Consider the following 19,190-nt stretch of genomic DNA (forward strand, 5'->3'; position numbering starts at 1 on the left):
CAAGAACTACTCTCTCAGTATTCACTTGCAGCCTTGGACATTTTGCACCTTCTAAATTGCACAATCAAAGAAAGACTCATGTATGATGTCCAGTTGTTTTCAACCATAAATTTGGTTCATCTTATTTCCGTATCAATTTGAAATTTTTTAAAAAATGTACTCAAAAATTCTTACATTGAAATTTAGATTACAATTTAAATATTTCAATATTCAACCAAAAAGTATGCATTTTAAATAAATAATATCTCACACAAGAGGCATTTATAATAACCCTACACCTTTTATTGGACAAATATATTGGGGAAAAATGGGAAAAGACAGATCTTAAGTGTTCATATTAGTTTTATGTAACAAAACCAGGCAAATCTATATAAAATGTGATCAGAATAAAAGTTCTCTGTATAATCCCAGATCTCAGCTGCTGCTTCAGAAAGATTACTTTGAGTTCTCCGCTTATGTTATGAGCTCTGTTTTCCTTGACCTTCCTTTCCTGATGCTATCCCTAGACATAGCTGAGTACTCTGAACCTAAAAATGTATGTTTAAAAGCCAGGTAACATAATAAGCCACTGTACTTTAGGAATGAAACCAAAACTTGATATTGAAATGGTGTAGAAAACAGGGCAGAAAAAAATACCCATCCAAAAAATATTGTGCCTGTTTTTTTTTCAAAGGAGCACATTTATGTTGGTGAACTAGAGCCTTGGTGGAGCAGTGGGCTAATGCCTCCCTAAGTAACACCAGCTGCCTGCAATTAGTGCAGGTTCGAGCCCCACCAGGCTCAAGGTTGACTCAGCCTTCTATCCTTCTGAGGTAGGTAAAATGAGGACCCAGATTGTTTGGGGCAATATGCTGACTTTGTAAAAATGCCACTTGGGGGGGCTGAAAGCCCTAATAAGCAGGCATATACATAGAACGAAGGCTATTGCTAAACACATTGATTTGTGCTTCTTAGATTGTAAGCCGCCCTGAGTCTTCGGAGAAGGGCGGGATATAAATGGGATTAAAAAAACAACAACTCATAACAGAAAAAGAGAATTGCAAAATGAAAACAAGTTTTGGTGAAAAAAAATCCCAGAGATGCAATCATGTGTGTGTTACAATCAACACACATATACCATGTGCATTACAATAAACACACAAATAACATGGAACCATAAGCTTGATATACTGGAACACATTTTTTGTATAATATATATATATATACTCTATTAGAACCAAAGCTTACCATTATTTCTTTGCCGTAGCTGTGATATTATATGCCATGCAGAAACATTTCATGATGAAAAACACTTTACTCGAGGGAATTAGCAAATATTTTGCTAATCTTTAAAATTATTTTTTTATTGTTAGTTTTGTTCAGCAAAGTAACAAAATAACTTGAGTTCAACCAATCTGTACAGAATAGACTGAAGAAAGATAGGAGGAAAAATATTTCTGCAAAGCAGATATGCTATAATTTGCAGAGCACAATTCAACGGGCCGATCCTGGAAACAATGTAAATCCTATGTCCTGTGCCACTTTCAAAAGACCAGTTCTTCCTCAAAGTAGTTTATCTTGGAATTTTATGTGATTTTGCAAGTACCTTGCAAAATTCTTCTTGCACACTGTGGAAATTGAATTCAGGGTTTGACATATCTTTTAGAACATAAATAAGAAATCTGCAGTTTTCCAGAAGTTGTTAGCTATACTTGTCATTAAATGGTTTTTTACAGCTACCTAGAGCGAGGAACCTGTGGCTACCAAAAGCAGAAAATAAAATACTTCCTTGAATTTACATCTCTGCATCAGGACAGGATTGCAACTGAGTGCAAGATGAAAACTCCCCCAGATGTTTTCACCAATGGATTCGTACTTTCCTTGGGCCCAAAGCCCAAAAGAAAATGAAAGAGGAAATATTTGTGAGTCAAGTCTCCTTTTATTGCATTTCTGTGGGTTGCAAAGCCCCAGGAAATTTTTTAGACAAAAACCCCATAAAAATGAACAATGTTTCTTTGTACAGTCTCCATTTATTTTAAAGAAAATTCTGCAGATTTCTTTTTCTGACTATCATGTCCCATAGTGATTAGAAGGAGGAGGAAGAGGAGGTGGTAGAAAAAAATGTCATTTGGGCTTTCAGGTATCAAACCAATCTTCCAAATCTGGTGCTCTTCAAATGTATTGGGGCTGCATAGGCATTCCATATTTGGGCTGCAAATATCCAGATAATCACTAAGGAGTAGTCATACAGTGGTCACCTATTATTCATTTATGGAATGCCTCAGTGTAATTTCCAGAAGTTTAGATATGTGTAATTGCATACTGCAAACATTATTACTTTTATTTATTTCTATTCCATGTTTTAGCGCAGCCTCCTTTACAGGATGACTTAAAAATATATTGAACATAAATTAAAATGAACATTTATGAAACTTGTACACTGCCCACCCACTCTGCTCCAAAAGAGGAAAATTGTAATTTCTGGGTTGCTTGATAATGTGCTAAATTGATTGGTATATCTTTCAAATTTATGGACCTTTCAAGAGGTGATCTTACAATACTTTTGTTTTTAAATATGCATAGACAAATCAATTAAATGCCACTACAGAAGATAACTAGGTTTCATTTTTATTTTTATTTTAAATTGTAAGGTTTTTTTAATGTGTTCCTATTTATTGTAAGGTAATATAATCAGTGGTGGGATTCAGCCAATTCACATCACTTCAGCAGAACTAATTTTTTTGTTGCCCAGGGCCAGAACGGACTTCCAGAAGTGGCATCCACACAGAGAACTGATTGTTCACATATTTAAATCCCACCACTGAATATAATAAATAAGTATAGATATAAAATCAAATCTCTATTGTAGTTTAACATTGCTAGAGCTCTAAAAAGAGAGCTTGTATATTGCTGGGTTTTATTCATAGAAATAGCCCTATTGCTTTACTATATCAATCTCTTACAGCAGTCTTGCCAAGTATTACAGTAAATTTTTAGAGAGATTAGAATTGGAATTGGAAGTCTTCAGTTAAATTATAGTCTCAGTTCTAATGGAATATCAAAAGCTGTCTTACATTTCTGTTACTCCACCAACATATTTCTTATGCTTTTAGCTATTATGCTTTATGCTTTGGAGTTGTTTGCCATTTTCTACAATTTAAAAACGGTTTTAAAAGCTACATACTTTACTTGTATTTCAGTTATTTCTTTTCTTAAATTATTGCCCTTTCAGTATAATGTCCAAACTTCAACATAAATAAATATATAGATTTTTATGCCACACTCAGCCATTTTGGATTAAACCTGCTGCCACATGCACAGATGCATGCTAAATGGCATCAACATATTAAGAACAGGTATAAATTAAGGTCCTTTAAGTTATGGATGCATCTATGGACCTTTTGTAGCAAGAGCATAAAAGTTATTTGCCTTCTTATGGAATGGATTTTCAATTTTCTAAGTCAGCATGAAAGCCTGACTTTTTCTGGTGCTGCCCCCTCCAAATATTAACAAGTTCTGAACTTGCTCAGACTTTCTTCTATATCGGCCAAGGATTTAACATAAGTATGATTTTCTCCTTCACCTTGCTTCATTTTACATGTTTAGTTTATGGAATTCATTGCATATTGGGGTTTTTTGCTATAGAATTTGGCAAATGCAGATTTAAAACTAATCCCTTTTTCTTGTTGAAAGATCTTGGAAACTTTTGCACTCACTCAGTCTTGATATATCAAATGGGAGTAATAATGAATTTGCAGTAACCTTTTGAATAGTTACTTCTGAAAAATCTATGAAAAATTATATTTAGATTTAAATTATATTTAAAAGCTAACAATTTAACCATGGCATAAGGCTTATCTTCCCTATACAAAAACTATTTCATCAAGTTACAGAGCAAACAAACAGCACAAGATCCAATATATAAAGCCCAGAAATTATTATTTCTTGTGCTTCAATTAGCAAAAAAGGGAGATTTATCTAGATTTCTATCAGTAATAAACTCAATGCTATGACATATCTCATTTACTTGGAATATCCAAATAATGGGAATGCAATCCATATGGGATCTGCCCAGTTTTCTCCTTCCATTCATGCTACTGTCAAATAAGAACTTAGGTTTTGAAAAGTATTTCAAATCACTGACGATATTTTCATTCACTAACTTTGTTTCTCTTTTTTTCTTTTTAATACAATATTTTAAGAGCATTTTTATGCTCACTTACTTGAAAATAAGATGAGTGTGATCAATAGAATTTACTTTTAGTTACAGAATTGCAATCTTTATGTGCGCAATTTAATGATAGTTTGACATTCTATACTGTTTTAGAATAGTAATTGTATTAAAAATAGCCTAAATAAAACTAAATGGAAATTTAATATTTCCACTCACATGTAAAGAACCAGAACGGATGTATTTGTTTCAAGCTGGCACTTGCAGCATCATCAGTTCACCCCCAGTATGCTCAGTAAGAGTTCCTCCCTCCCTCCCAACTTTGCATTTTTATTTTCCAAAAGAGAAATGAAAGGAAGAAAAAGAAAATGAATAAGGAGAACATGATTAAAACCAATAATTCTCTCCGCCTCTTTGTGGTAAGATTTGGGAGTGAAGTGACTAGTTCAAGAAGTTCAAAAGACCAAAATGAAAGAAATTGGCACCTAAAAAAATAATACATTCTACTGCCAAGCAATGAAAAAACATAATTGACAAGAAACGGAACTGCAGTTACAAGAACACCGATTACAAGAAAGCCAAAAAGGCTGTTTCTTCTTCTCAAGGACTGGCATAGTTTAGTGTGTGTGTTTTTGTTCTTTCCCACTTCACCCTCTTGAGTTCAGAAAATTTATTCAGAATTAAACCTTTTTATTTCATCAAGGTCTATTTGTACATTTATATTAGGTCACCAAATTAATTCAGAACATGCTAATATCACAGGACAACACTATCAACTTTTTTTTAAAATTCCATTTATATCCCGCCCTTCTCCGAAGACTCAGGGCGGCTTACAAGCTTAGCATTAGCCTTCATTCTATGTATATGCCTGCTTATTAGGGCTTTCACACACACCCCAAGTGGCATTATTACAAAGTCAGCTTAATTGCCCCCAACAATCTGGGTCCTCATTTTACCTACCTCGGAAGGATGGAAGGCTGAGTCAACCTTGAGCCTGGTGGGATGCGAACCTGCACTAATTACAGGCAGCTGGTGTTACTTAAGGAGGCATTAGCCCACTGCTCCACCAAGGCTTTTCACTGCCATGTATGAATGAGCTATCATGACACTTTTACAGATACAATTTCATAGCACCCAGTGCTACCAGGCTGTCAGCAAATTTAACAGAGAGAAATTCAGACAGAACAAAGTATTTCTGAACAGACAACACCCTTCTTCATCCCTTTTGGCTACAGCTTTTGGTGGGAGGTCGATGGCTGCCTTAAAGAATTGCCAACATGTATTCTATGTATGTCTCTCTGTGCTCTGAAGCAGGTTTTAAAAATCAAATCTGATAAACAATCATAGATATAGGAAAGCTGAGACAATTATATTTGTTGACAATATATCTGTTATGTACTGGGCTCATGAGTAATACCACGTGGGTTGCTGGAGCAGCTAACGGCTCTCCAGCAACCCAGACTACACGTCTCCAGCGCTATAATTGGCTATCCCTAGGTGGCAATGGTTGCTTCAAACCTACTGGCTGCCACCTAGGGGCTAGACTATATATTACGGGTAGTTGCAGCCATTTGCCAGTACAGATTCTGCACGAAATAAAATATGAGTTCCCCTGTAATCAGCTACCTTGTCTTCATTCCTGCCAGATGTCTTAGTTTCAGACAATAGGGCACAATTCACTGCTGCTGAATTTCAGGTCTTCCTTAGAGCTAATCTCCTCAGACATGCAACGTCTGCGCCTTTTCATCCATCTTCTAATGGTCAAGCTGAATGCATGGTGAGGACAACGAAGAATCACTCAAGTGCATTGTCACAGGTGACTGGCATCACAGATTGGCAGATTTTCTACTCTGCCAGCATTCTACGTCCTGCACTGCTACAAGCAAAAGTCCTGCAGAACTACATTGGGGGAGGCAATTGATCACTAAACTGGACAGGTTGCATCCAGATAGAGTGGCAGCAGAAGCCTCTGGACCAAAACCCCCGAGGGGGCTGCACATGGGCGATTGGGTTTGGGCCAGGAACTATGGTCATGGGAATTTGTGGGTTCCTGGTCAAATTACCAAAGCATTTGGACCCCAATCTTATGAAGTGGGGTTGGAGGAAGGGCAAGTTGTCAGATGACACATTGAACAGCTCAGGAAATGGTTTCTAGAACAGCCACTAAGTGAGGACTGCATCATAAGTCCCTCCCAAGGTCCTCAAACTTGCGGCAAGCCAGCCCTCACATCGACTCTCTAGACTTTTCCGTCATAACTGAGGTGGAACCAGAGGGAGAAGTGGAGAGTCCTGGAATGCAATATGGATCCCCTGAAGGAACAAGCCATCTGAACCTCAGCAACCGCTGCGCCTATGCTGCTGATCAATCTGACTCTGGGGTGGGCCAACCTGGAGAGGCCAGCCAGACAGCATCTAATCCCCTTGACTCAGGAGCACAAAGGGAAATAAGTCTACCCAGCCCACTGGGTAAGCTGGTAGACCACAAAGTGAGTGGAACTCCGAGACATTCCACTAGGGCACACAAGCCTCCTTCATATCTTGCTGATTATGTTGTAAAATAAAGAGCTATAATATTGTTGTATTGCTGTATGCCACTATACTACAGAAACTAGTGCTATAACTGTCTAAATGTGCTATCTTTGAAGCCTATCCATTCAGACATTGTTTAATAACGTTGTAACCTACATGGGTTGTTGTTTTTTTATTACTTTTATTTAGTGTGTTTTGATAATGAGTCTTGATAATTGCATCGAGACTAATTGTGTTAATATTGTCTGATCTAAGAGAAGGAGGGGTGTTATGTACTGGGCTCATGAGTAATACCACGTGGGTTGCTGGAGCAGCTAACGGCTCTCCAGCAACCCAGACTACAAGTCTCCAGTGCTATAATTGGCTATCCCTAGGTGGCAATGGTTGCTTCAAACCTATTGGCTGCCGCCTAGGGGCTAGACTATATATTGCGGGTAGTTGCAGCCATTTGCCAGTACAGATTCTGCACGAAATAAAATATGAGTTCCCCTGTACTCAGCTACCTCGTCTTTATTCCTGCGCCAAAGAACCCGCTATTTAACAATATCCATCATAGTAAATAAAACCTTTCATTTCTCAGGGAATCTTCAATCTCTATATATGACATATCACTAAGAAATAAGGGACCTAACCATCAATTATGATCTGATAGTGTTTATCTATTGACCTATTTTCATAAGCCACTTGTCACAGTGCTACTGCAACCAGAATGCTAGGCTAAATAGACCTCTAGAATTCTGAACTGGCTCTGTAATTTTAATTTTGTCATTGCTTATTTTGACTCATCATACCAATATTCAATAAAGTGAAATTAAATACCGGTATGTGCAAATTATAGGCAACCAATATTTAAAATTGTCCCTCTGGTTACTGATTTGGTTTTTTAATATCAGAAACAGTCCTTTTTTTCTTGGTTTGGAGTAAACCAAATAGTCTTTCATTGTTTATTGAACAAACTATGGCTAGTAATCACGGTTTAGAATAATGAACCCAATCACCCTAGAATGAGTCAGTGGTGGCTGGTGATGAAAGGCACATTGTGATTTCTACTCCATACAGCATGCATTACAACCTTCTACATGCCTGGGTCAGTCTGACATCCAAAATAAACTTAGAGATACATTATCTTTCAGCTATATCTCAGAAATAACCATTGCACTGGCTGAGTGCTGCTGGAATATAAAGTGCAGTTCTGGAAGTGATTGATTTAATCCTTACCACAGTAATCCTCAACCCTTTTATTTGTGTGTGTGTGTGTGTGTGTGTGTGTGTGTGTGTGTGTGTGTGTGTATTAGGCTATAATAACCATTATTTCCAACAAGCATGACTATTGGGCCAAATGTATTACCAGAGAGACTTTTTAAAACAAAGCAACAGGTTAAAAAGTTGCGCCTTGTCATTAATCCCAGTACCATAGAAAATACAAGGCAGTATCTGTTTGCTTTTTGGCAAGGCCTCTTCACTAGCGAATACTATAGAACGGAGGAAATTGGATTTTTAATCAAGCTCCTTGCAAAATATTTTGTCAAGCAATAGCAGCAGGGCTTTTTTTGTCATAGAACACTCAGAACGGAGTTCCGGCACCTTTTTTGGGATGGAACCTTGTAGGGTTGGCAAGGCGGGTTGTATGACATGTGTGAGTTCCGGCACCTTTTTCTTTTACAAAAAAAGCACTGAATAGCAGTAAGAGTTGAAAAGAACAAACAGACCAGCCACTTAAAACACAACAAAGTGTGCCCTTCCTGAATATATATAGATTGCTTTAGATTATAAATTAGATTTCTATAAACTCAGGTATCCTGAAGAATTTGCCACAGCTGCTCAAAATTAGTCTGCCACAGCCTCAGACACCAAAGGACCTGTAACCTATTTATAAGGTAGCTAAAATGTTTAGATGTTACTTTTTTTGCTAAATATGGGGATGAAAATTGTTATAACAAACTGTTGAATAACTGACACTTTTCCACCTTGTGAAAGACATTTCTATCTAATATTATGCAAATAAATAAATAAATAAACTTGAGAGAACAGAATACATGAAGGCCCATAAGATAAGAATATGTCCATATGCTTTTTTTTAGAACTCAAATATATACAGTTAAATAAGTATGTTTCGAGTTGAAAGTCCCCAATTCAAATCTTCCCCAAGAATTTATTGGGTGTTATAGTACTCCCATTTTCTTTGTTTTTTTTTCCCTCTGGCACACTTTGATCGTAAGCGGTAGCAGCTCAATTATTTTGGGGAGAGCGTCAAGGGTAAAATAGGAAATCACTTGAGTATTTACAAAATAGTTATAGAAAGATTAAAATTATTGCATCAAGTTCTGTGAATTTTATATTTACTCGAAAAGAATGAATACGAGCAAAAGGTACCAGTTCACTCTGCTCATCTTTTTACTTCATTTTCTTTCATACTTCCCTGTCCTTTGGTTTTCTTCATGGTTGCCCCATGAAGCTTTGCTTTTTTTTCTGCCTTTCTTATACATATGCAAACACACTTCTACACCCGCATCCATTCTCATCAATTATGTGTGCCTTTCCATCCAACTTCAAGGCCATAGATACCATCTTAAAGAAAACAGCCATTCCAGTTGTTGCTTGGTTTTGAGGGAGGAAGCAAGTCATAGCAGGAACCAGACACCACTGAACAAATGCTCAGGGGGGTTTAGAATACACGGATTTTTTTTATCTCTAATTGGTGGGCAAAAGTTATCAGTGATGGGCTGGGCTTTAATTGGTAAATGGATTTTGGATATCAAATTGAAACAGCAAGAAAATTATGCATTAACACACTTAATAAGCCAGAGGTTATCTGTATGAATATGCCAAGGGTGCCGTATGAATTACTAAGCCTAGATCCAACAAAAGGAAAAAAGTAAAGAGGAAAGGACAGCATGAGTATTTTCAGATCCTAAGTTAATCTCTGAACTAGATTTCAGCTGAGTCAGGCAGATGACTAAGCTATTCTTTTTTATAGAGCTGTGGAAGAACAGAGCCAATCTACTTACAGTTCATTCAAAACTATGGACCTCTGTTCTCCCTTCATGCTTCCAAGCAGAGTTCAGAAATCTATGGCTCAGAGGCCTTTCTTCTCACTCAGCACAAATAAAGAGCAAGGTAGGTGTTACAGCAGCTCTCTTTGACACATTTTAAATTCACACTTCACACCCCTTTTCTGTAATCTTTCCCTCGTCAGACCTTGATTAATTAAAAAGAACATGCAAATCAAGATCTAGATTTTTTTTAAAAAAGCAAAAGCCTAAAACTCATTTCCCCCAAAGCCTTTACCAAGTTCAACATACTAACAAGTAAAGCAAATCTCAAGATAATACTGACAACAATAGATAGTTAAACATCTTATAACTTTACATGGGAGAGTAATAACTATTAATGATAATAATTACATAATAATCCAAATCTGCCTATCTGAGATCCCTGGGAAGGATTTGATAGGTGGACAAAAAAATGCCAAATCCAGTCTGAACATCTGGCTGGTTGTGTGACGAATCATAATTCCATATAGATTTGCAAGACTTTCTAATGAATGTTAATTCAAATTAACATATACCCTTGGAAAGAATCATATTTTAATACCTGTCACATACTTTTAAACACATTGATAAGATACTGAGAAAGTTTCTGTGGGATTTTTCTTGATTCTCAACTGTTAATTGGCTAATATTTTGACCTCTATTTTCTAGTGGAAATTAAGGGATTTAAGTGATTGCCAGTTAAAAAGTTATTATTTGAACCCTGTAATGTATTGGGCCTTTTACTTGAACTTGTTTTCACGTGTCTTTTGAATGCTGCTTGAGATTGCTTAATTAGGGTGTCTGTGTACCGGTTGCTGACTGCCCAGACATGCAGTCTCCAGGATGATCATTGGTTGGCTCTGGGGCGGGAATAGGTTCCTTTAAACCTATTGGCCGCCACCTAGTGATCAACCATATAAGTAGCTGCACAGAAGCCTCTGATTCAGTTCTGTTCCTGTTACTACAATAAAGCAATGTTCCTGTTTGAAACCTCTCATCTCGCCTCCTGCTTTCCAAGAACCCACTACACAACACTGGTGATGAGGATGGGATCCTGCTTCTTCGGAAGAGCTGAACGTCACTAGGGGGTGAGTCCAGCAAAGTGCCTGGCAGGGAACGCATTTCCTCCCCTTGGGCAGCCTAGTAAGCCACCCTAGCGACCATCCGCCCTGCGGACCAGTCCCAGAGCCTACAGAAGAAGCAGGAAGAGGCAACGAGAAGCCCAAGCCACGAAGACTTCCCAAAGATGGCAAAAGTTGGAAGACTTGAGGAGTTTGATGTTACTCACCCAGAGAGATGGGCATCCTACATCTCGAGGGTCGAAAACTACCTCCGTGCCAATCAAGTCACCGAAGGTGGCCTGAAGGCCGCAACACTCCTCTGTGTCTGTGGGCCTGCAACCTTCGATATTGCGGAGAACTTAGTCACACCGGCGCAACTGGAGTCCGTTACTTATGCAGACCTGAAGAAACGGCTCGGCAACCTTTTTCAGCCCAAATTGTCAGTGATAGCATGGAGACACACCTTTGAACAATGAGTTCAACAACCTGGAGAGACGGCAATGGAATTCATTGCAGTGTTGAGACAAGCTTTGCGCCTATGCCAATTTTTGGACTTAGAAGAAAGGCTTCGAGACTGACTCGTATGTAGGCTTTGGAGCCAAGAGCTACAACAGAAACTCTTTGCAAAAGAGACTCTCTCACTCAAGGAAACCTTAAAAGAAATCATGGTGGAGAAAGCAGCCGGCGGAGCCATGAAAGCCATGCAGCCTGCCAAAAGCACTCAGCACGAGGAAGCCATCCACCACGAGGATGCTGAACTTCCAGAAGATGTTGACTTCAACCATGAAGTTGACAAGATCCAATGGCATCACGACAAGGAACCGAAGACTCCTTACAAGGCAGTTCTTTTCCCTCAGTGTCCAGGCTGTGGTGGCTGCCACCAATGAGCAGACTGAAGATTCTGGACAACCACGTGTTGGGCCTTCAGGAAGACCAGCCACATCGCATCAGTCTGTAGAGGTCATCAGAAGGACCGCCAATTGGACGTTCCGATCAGGAGAGGTACTGGGGCCCTGGGGCAGTTTAGTGTAGGGTTTTGCTCCAACCGTCGAAGTGTTTGCCGCACAGGAGCTTGCCGTCCCCTTAAGCCCAAACTGAGACGTCAAGTCGAGCTGCAAGGTGTTCCTTGCAGGATGGAACTGGACAGTGGTTCAGCTGTGTCAATCACTTCCCTCAACACCTTCCATTTCATCTGCAACCGCAGCAAGAGGTGGGCCAAGCTTAGACCATCCAACATCATCCGGACTAACTTCCAAAACTCCCGAGTTGCTGTCAAAGGCAAGGCCGCTTTGGCCGTCAAGTTCAAGGGATTTTCGGGGGCCCTGGATGTGATTGTGGAGGGCCAGAGGACGAGCTTAATAGGGCTTGATTGGTTTGATTCTCTGGGCATCCAAATCACCAGAATCCACTGGACACAAGCGGCAAACTTGGTGTCAGTATGTGAGGAGTTTGCGACTTTTGGTCACAAGCCTGGGAGAGTACAAGGGCCCTCCGATAGCCTTTAAACTATGCGCTTAAACATAAAATTGATGTAGAGCTGGACAAGCTACTTAACCAGGGGGTATTACAGCCCACAGATGGGGGTGAATGGGAAACCCCAATTGTCATGCCACTTAAGGCCAATGGGGAGGTCAGAATTTGTGCTGATTACAAGTGCACCTTAAATAGGGCACTTAAGCAGCATGCATACCCAGTGCCAGTCATTAGTTACATCTTGGCATCGCTGCAAGTCATACTGTATTTGCAAAATTAGCTTTGGCACAGGCCTATCAGCAGTTACCTGTGGACGAGGCCACAGTGGCTGCACAAACCACTGTTACACACAGGGGGCTTTTAAAGTCAAACATCTCCAATTTGGGGTTAGCATAGCCCCTGGGATTTTTCAAGGAGTCATGGAGCGTACACTCAAGGGCATTCCGGGGGTTTGCCCTTATTTTGATGATGTTCTCATCGCCAGGCAGTCCACTGAGGTGCTTCCAAGGAGACTCAAAGCTGTCCTTCAATGGTTCTGCGAAGCGGGCCTTAAACTCAAAAGAAATAAATGTAACACTGGGGTTCCTTCTACTGAGTTCCTGGGATTCTGTATTGATGCTAAAGGCATCCATCCTTTCGATTCCAAGCTGAAGGCCATTCAGCTGGCACCTAGCCCCAGGTCAAATGGAGAGCTTCAGGCATTCCTGGGTCTCTTTAATTTTTACAAGGCTTCAGTGGCAGAGCCGTTACACCGGCTCTTAGATAAAAACACCCCATGGAAGGGTCATGAAAACAGCTTTAAGGCAGTAAAGTCACTACTGTCCTCCAATTCAGTGCTTACACACTTTAAAGAATCCATTCCTGTATGCCTTGCATGTGATGCATCCCCTTATGGGGTGGGGGCTGTTTTAAGCCATTTGGAAAGTGATGGGACTCAAGTCCCAATTGCCTATTATTCAAGTACATTGTCCTCAGCTGAGCGCAATTACGCTCAAATTGACAAGAAGGCCTTGGCCATTGTGGCCAGGGTGAAAAAAATCCATGATTACTTGTATGGCAGGGAATTCATGGTATACACTGACCATAAGCAATTGTTGGGGTTATTTACTACAGATAGGCAGACGCCTCAAATACTGTCCCCTAGGATGTTAAGATGGTCCATTTTCATGTCAGCCTACAGCTACAGGCTGGTTCACAAACCCAGCAAAGACATGGGCCACGCAGACGGCCTTAGCAGGTTGCCATTGCCACAGGTAGAGCCAGATCCGGCTCCAGCAGCTCACATTTTGTCAATTCAGGATTTGCCTGAATTTCCCCTACAAGCTGGGGATGTGGCTACAGAAACTGCTGCAAACAAGGTTTTAAGTAGAGTTTTGGCATGGATTCACACTAGGTGACTTGAACATAGCCCTGGACCTGATTTCCAGAGCTACTTCACATGTAGACATGAGCTTTCAGCTCACAAAGGCTGCATTTTATGGGGAAGCAGGGTTATTGTCCCCAGTTCACTAAAGAACCGTGTACTTCTGTCTCTGCATGAGGGACATCCAGGCATAGTCCGGATGAAGGCATTGGCACGTAGCTACTTATGGTGGCCAGGGTTAAATAAGGCTATCGAGGCCCAAGCACACAGGTGTTACCTGTGTCAACAGTCCAGACCAGAAATGCCACATGCTCCTGTTCACAGATGGGAGGAAACTCATACACTGTGGCCAAAGATTCACACTGACTTTGCTGGGCCCTTTCAGGGACAGCTCTTTTTGATAGTGGTCAACAGCCACTCTAAATGGCTGGAAGTAATTCCTATTTCAACTATGACTACTGCCAGGACCATCTGGGTGCTTAGAAAGCTTTTTGTAACACACGGGCTACCAGATGTTATAGTCTCGGACAATGGGGCCCAGTTCACAGTGGCAGAGTTCCAAGCCTTCTTGAGGACTAACCTCATAAGGCATGCAACATCAGCTCCCTTCCACCCTTCGACTAACGGGCAGGCCGAACACACGGTGCACATAACAAAGGAGTCACTCAAGCGCAGTGACCGGAGATTGGCACCATAGGCTGGCTGATTTCTTGCTTTGCCAGCACACTACGCCTTGTACAGCAACAGGCAAGAGCCCAGCAGAGCTTTGCTGGGGGAGAAGGCTTATCATGAAGCTGGACAGGTTGCACCCTGACCGGGTGGCAGCAAACAACTTACACCCAAAGGCTCCAAGGGGGGTTACAAGTGGGTGATGGGGTATGGGCCCGAAACTATGGGCATGGGAACTTGTGGGAGCCGGGTAAAATTGTCCTTAATTTCAGGACCTCTTTCCTATGAGGTGGCTCTGGATGGGGGGGGGTGTGAGTCATTCACCACCATATTGATCAGCTGCGGAAGTGTTTTGCAGAACAGCCACTAAGCGAGGACCTCATGGCAGGTCCGCAAATATAGCATGAAGGGCAGGGCAGTTCACATACTCTGAGGACTTAACAAGTCAGAACAATGGGGAGGTGGTCGTAGATGGACAAAGCCCGGGAGTGCAACATGAGCCCCCTGACAGGGAAAGTCACCTGATCAAGACAGCTGCTGTGCTAACTCTGCTTCTCCATTGGACTTTGGTCTGGGCCGACCTGGAATGGCCAGCCAAAGGTACTCAAGTCAATCCGACTCTTGTGAACTCATGAGTCCTGGTCTACCCAGCCCGGTGGGCAAGCTGGTAGACCGGGAGTTGCCTGGATCCCCCAGGCAGTCTACAAGGTCGTGTAGACTTTATTCTTAAATAATATTCATAATGTATGTACATTCTAAGGGGGAGGGGTGTAATGCATTGGGCCTTTTACTTGAACTGTTTTCATGTGTCTTTTGAATGCTGCTTGAGATTGCTTAATTAGGGTGTCTGTGTAACAGTTGCTGACTGCCCAGACATGCAGTCTCCAGGATGATCATTGGTTGGCTCTGGGGCAGGAATAGGTTCCTTTAAACCTATTGGCCGCCGCCTAGTGGCCAACCGTATAAGTAGCTGCACAGAAGCCTCTGATTCAGTCCTGTTCCTGTTACTACAATAAAGCAATGTTCCTGAATGAACCCTCTCGTCTCGCCTCCTGCTTCCCAAGAACCCACTACACAACAAACCCCTTAGTTTTCTGGCCAGTTTCCTAGTTTGACTAACAGTGAGCTACTTTTTCAGAATTAATGGTTGCAAAGCATAATTGTATGAGATTGGGAAGGTAATTTAAATGTGATTGTTATTTCTATGGGAAATTGCCACAGAATACATCTCTGCAATGGGATATATTAGCATCATTAGAAATTCATAGATTTTTTATTATCTTGATATAGAACATTGCGTAAGTCCAGATTCATAATTTTTTATAAACAAATGATGAGTATCACTTTCACAAACACATATAACGTAATGTATAGTTTACAGATTTAAGTCAATTGCGAGAAGCTTGAAATAATACTTTGAATAATCTGTTTTTAACAAATTAGTGGGCTATTTAAAGACTATGAACTTGTGTTGCATTAAGATACAATTCAGCAAAAATTTCCTTCTGCACATTCCAAAAGGCCTGGCTATCATCTTTAGTATCTTCAGAAATGCAATAGGGGACAGTGACACAAAAGTGCTGAATTTGTTTCTTAGTTTTCCCATTTTGGCTTAATATACTAAGAGGAAAAAAGATTGAAGATCAAGCACTTTACTAAAGTGCGCTATACACCAAAAAGTTGATTACATATTGGTTCATGAAAATCTCTGGATTAATCATGTATGAAGTGTAGGCAAAAATATCAGTTTACTTAGATGTAAAGTATCTGCTACCCCAGATTTAAAATCCTACATTGAAGATAAGTGTTTATTCTCCACATACAGTAGTTGTGCTTTATACTTTCTTTTGTACGTTCAAACAATGTCATTTTTAAGAAATGTGTGCCTGGTTAAAAAATACAATACAAGGTGCTGGTCTTTTACTGATTAAACATACATCTCTTTTTTCCATTTTACATGAAAATTACTATTGGAAGACATGAAAGATAGCATCAAATGAAACATGATGTAACTAACTGAAATCAGTCAAAATATCTTCAAATTTTCAAATGGTTTGTTGTTGGCTTGCAATAGCAAAACCGTTCAGCCTGTTGCCCCTTAAAGAAACTTATTACAGCATACGTTTTAATGGAATAAAGTTTGCTTTTCCAGAAAACATTTACCCCACAAAGGATAGTTTATCAGTTAAGGGCATAAGGAGATCTAGTTTTGGTAAATACAGGATGCTGTTTCAACTCTATGAATCTCCAAAGCCAAGAAACTTGCTGTGTTGTTGCTACAACAAAAAGTACAGGTTTTTATGGCCATTTAAAAGATAACACAGTTATTGTGACATTTTTCACTGGCTGCAATTTCATGAAATCCTTGGTATATTATCCCAATCCTGTTAACATTCCCCAAGACACTGACATCTTGGCCATTTTCTAGGTATTTGGGTCTGGGGTTAGGTGAGTTCAGCTACTATTGACAGTGCAATGATTTAACAGTTCATCCTTAGGTGGCAGAGTTTTTGGTGGGTAGATTCATTTTAATCTTGTAAACAGCCCAGAATCATTTATGTGAAATGGATGACTATATAAATCAAATAGATACATAAATAGAAGGAATAGAATAAATGGGAAGAGGAACTGTTAAAATGATAGGAAAAATGATAGGAAATAATTACTTATGATTTTTTATAACACAGTTGTTGATGATGACACTGATATTCTCACTGATGTGTTGATTAATAGCATATGGAGCATGATAAGAGATTTGGTATCCATTAAATCTATCTAAATCTTAAAATGCTTAAAATTTCAAATCTGCTCTTCTGTTATGAAACTGACCTTTGAATTCCTTAGTTCAAGAGTGATTACCTTGAAGTCCACATCAGAAAATACTGCAGAAACGTTCCTTGCTGGTTTTCAGATACAGCTTTTTTAAAGTCAGATTTAGACATTGTTCTGCTTAGGGACTACAAAATAATTTATTTAGTATACAGTACAACACTTAGATTGCTCTCAGCTAGCTAGTGAGTGAGATACTGAAAGAATAGATTTCCAAGGACATGAAAGTTCAAATAAGTTGGTTTGGTGCAGACAAACTAAAGAAGCCATTATGAAAGAATCTTGTCAATTCTTCAAAGATCTATTTATAGAGAAATCAAGAGTTCACATTTTCATAGCTCTTTCTTTACAAAACCATTACAGCATTTTTGTATAAATGAGTTGGTTATCCCATTATGATAAGAATCTCTGTACTTCACCTGTAATGAGAATTTTGTTTTTAAAAGATAATAAAAATCATTTTATTTTTGCGGTGCTGCATTATCTCAATTATCCAGATATTGGGATGAGTTACACCCTTAAGGATCAAAGCAGCTAAAAGCTGCTTTGCTTTGATTGATAACTAGGACATCTTTTGAAAAGCAGTATTTGATGAATTGGCATTTTATAGACCTGTCATTATGTTTGAAGCCTTCATATAGATGTCCAGGGGAATGGAATGGAATTCTTCATTGGCCAACCGTGAATGGACACATGAAAAATTTATTTTTTTTTTATTATGAGCAATGCTGGAGAGATATTATCAGGTAGAAAGGTAAGATCTAAATGTAAATGCCTTGAATAATTATCTGTACCCACCACCTATACTCATATAAATAACTTTTTGGAATCTTTCTGGCACTTCCAACTCCTGTGATAAGTAACAACACTATTAACTTCTTAGAATTGGAGCTTTATCACAGTGGACAAGATTATCTTGGTCAATCAAATCTCAATACATCTGATTTCACAAGTTGATAGTTTGGCACTTGAACATGAAGGTAATTCCATCCCACTAAACATGATTATCTACTAATAAGAATGGCACTCACTGGTCATCTCCAACCTTCTTCACCCATGCCATGTCCCTTTGCGACTGACTAGCTGCGAGATCCTAAGAAAAATTAGAGCAAACTTTGTTATAAATATATCCTCATGGTTACACAATCCCCAGTACAACAAGCCAGGGGAACACAGCTAGAGGGAAGCTCTATTTTGTAAATGGAACAAATGAGGTCTTGTTTGCACTATTTCAATTTGATTTTTATCCATGTGGTTTTCATTAAAGTTCTTCATTAAAATTTTAATTTGAGACTGGAATCATTGCAAAAAACATGTCTCACGAATTGCTATTGCCTAGGGATGCTTGTGCAATTTTCTGGGCAACATTTTTAAAAGTGATTCGCCACTGCCTTCTTCCTAGAACTGAAAGACTGATTAACCCAAAGTTGCCCACTTGGGTCTATGTCTAAGGGAGGAGTAGAACTCACAATATTTGTTTCTAGCCTGGTGAATCATAGTATATATAACATAGAATAACAGAGTTGGAAGGGACCTTCAAGGTCTTCTAGTCTGACCTCCTGCTTAAGCCAGAGACCCTATACCATTTCAGACAAGTGGCTGTCCAGTCTCTTCTGAAAAGCCTCCAGTGATGGGGCACCACAACTTCTGAAGGCAAGGTATTCCACGGGTTAATTGTTCTCACCATTAGAAACTTCTCCTTAGTTCCAGGTTTCCTTGATTAGCTTCCATCCATTGCTTCTCATCTTGCCTTCTGGTGCTTTGGAAAACAGGTTGACCCCCTTATATTTGTGGTCATCCCTCAAATATTATTATTTGATATACTGATCAATATATTATTAGGAAAGTTAGAGAATTAAATCCTAGTGATCTTATATAAAATAAGAAATATCTATATATTAAAAAAGGGAAACTTATTTAACAAATACAATAAGTATGAGTGATTTTCTGATTTTTAATCAGTAATTCAGTAACTGAGTGCCACAACCTGAAAATGGGACTTAATTTGTTTGACTAAAATAAACGTCCTGCTCTTGTAGGAGAGACAGTGGCAGAACCTGGGGTGGAGTTAAAATAGAGATCAG

General features: G+C 39.5%; 1 protein-coding gene across 1 annotated transcript in view; it reads right to left on the minus strand.

Moving 5' to 3' along the window:
• The window catches only part of TBKBP1 (TBK1 binding protein 1), a 92,183-nt gene that overhangs the window by 23,098 nt on the left and 49,895 nt on the right, over positions 1-19,190 (minus strand). The window contains exon 7 of the mRNA XM_083379290.1: positions 18,138-18,199. Within this exon, the coding sequence (XP_083235416.1) occupies positions 18,138-18,199 (62 nt within the window). The remainder of the gene's footprint in view (positions 1-18,137; positions 18,200-19,190) is intronic.

The sequence above is a fragment of the Vipera ursinii genome (genome assembly GCF_947247035.1).
Source record: "Vipera ursinii genome assembly, chromosome: Z".
Taxonomy (NCBI): domain Eukaryota; kingdom Metazoa; phylum Chordata; class Lepidosauria; order Squamata; family Viperidae; genus Vipera; species Vipera ursinii.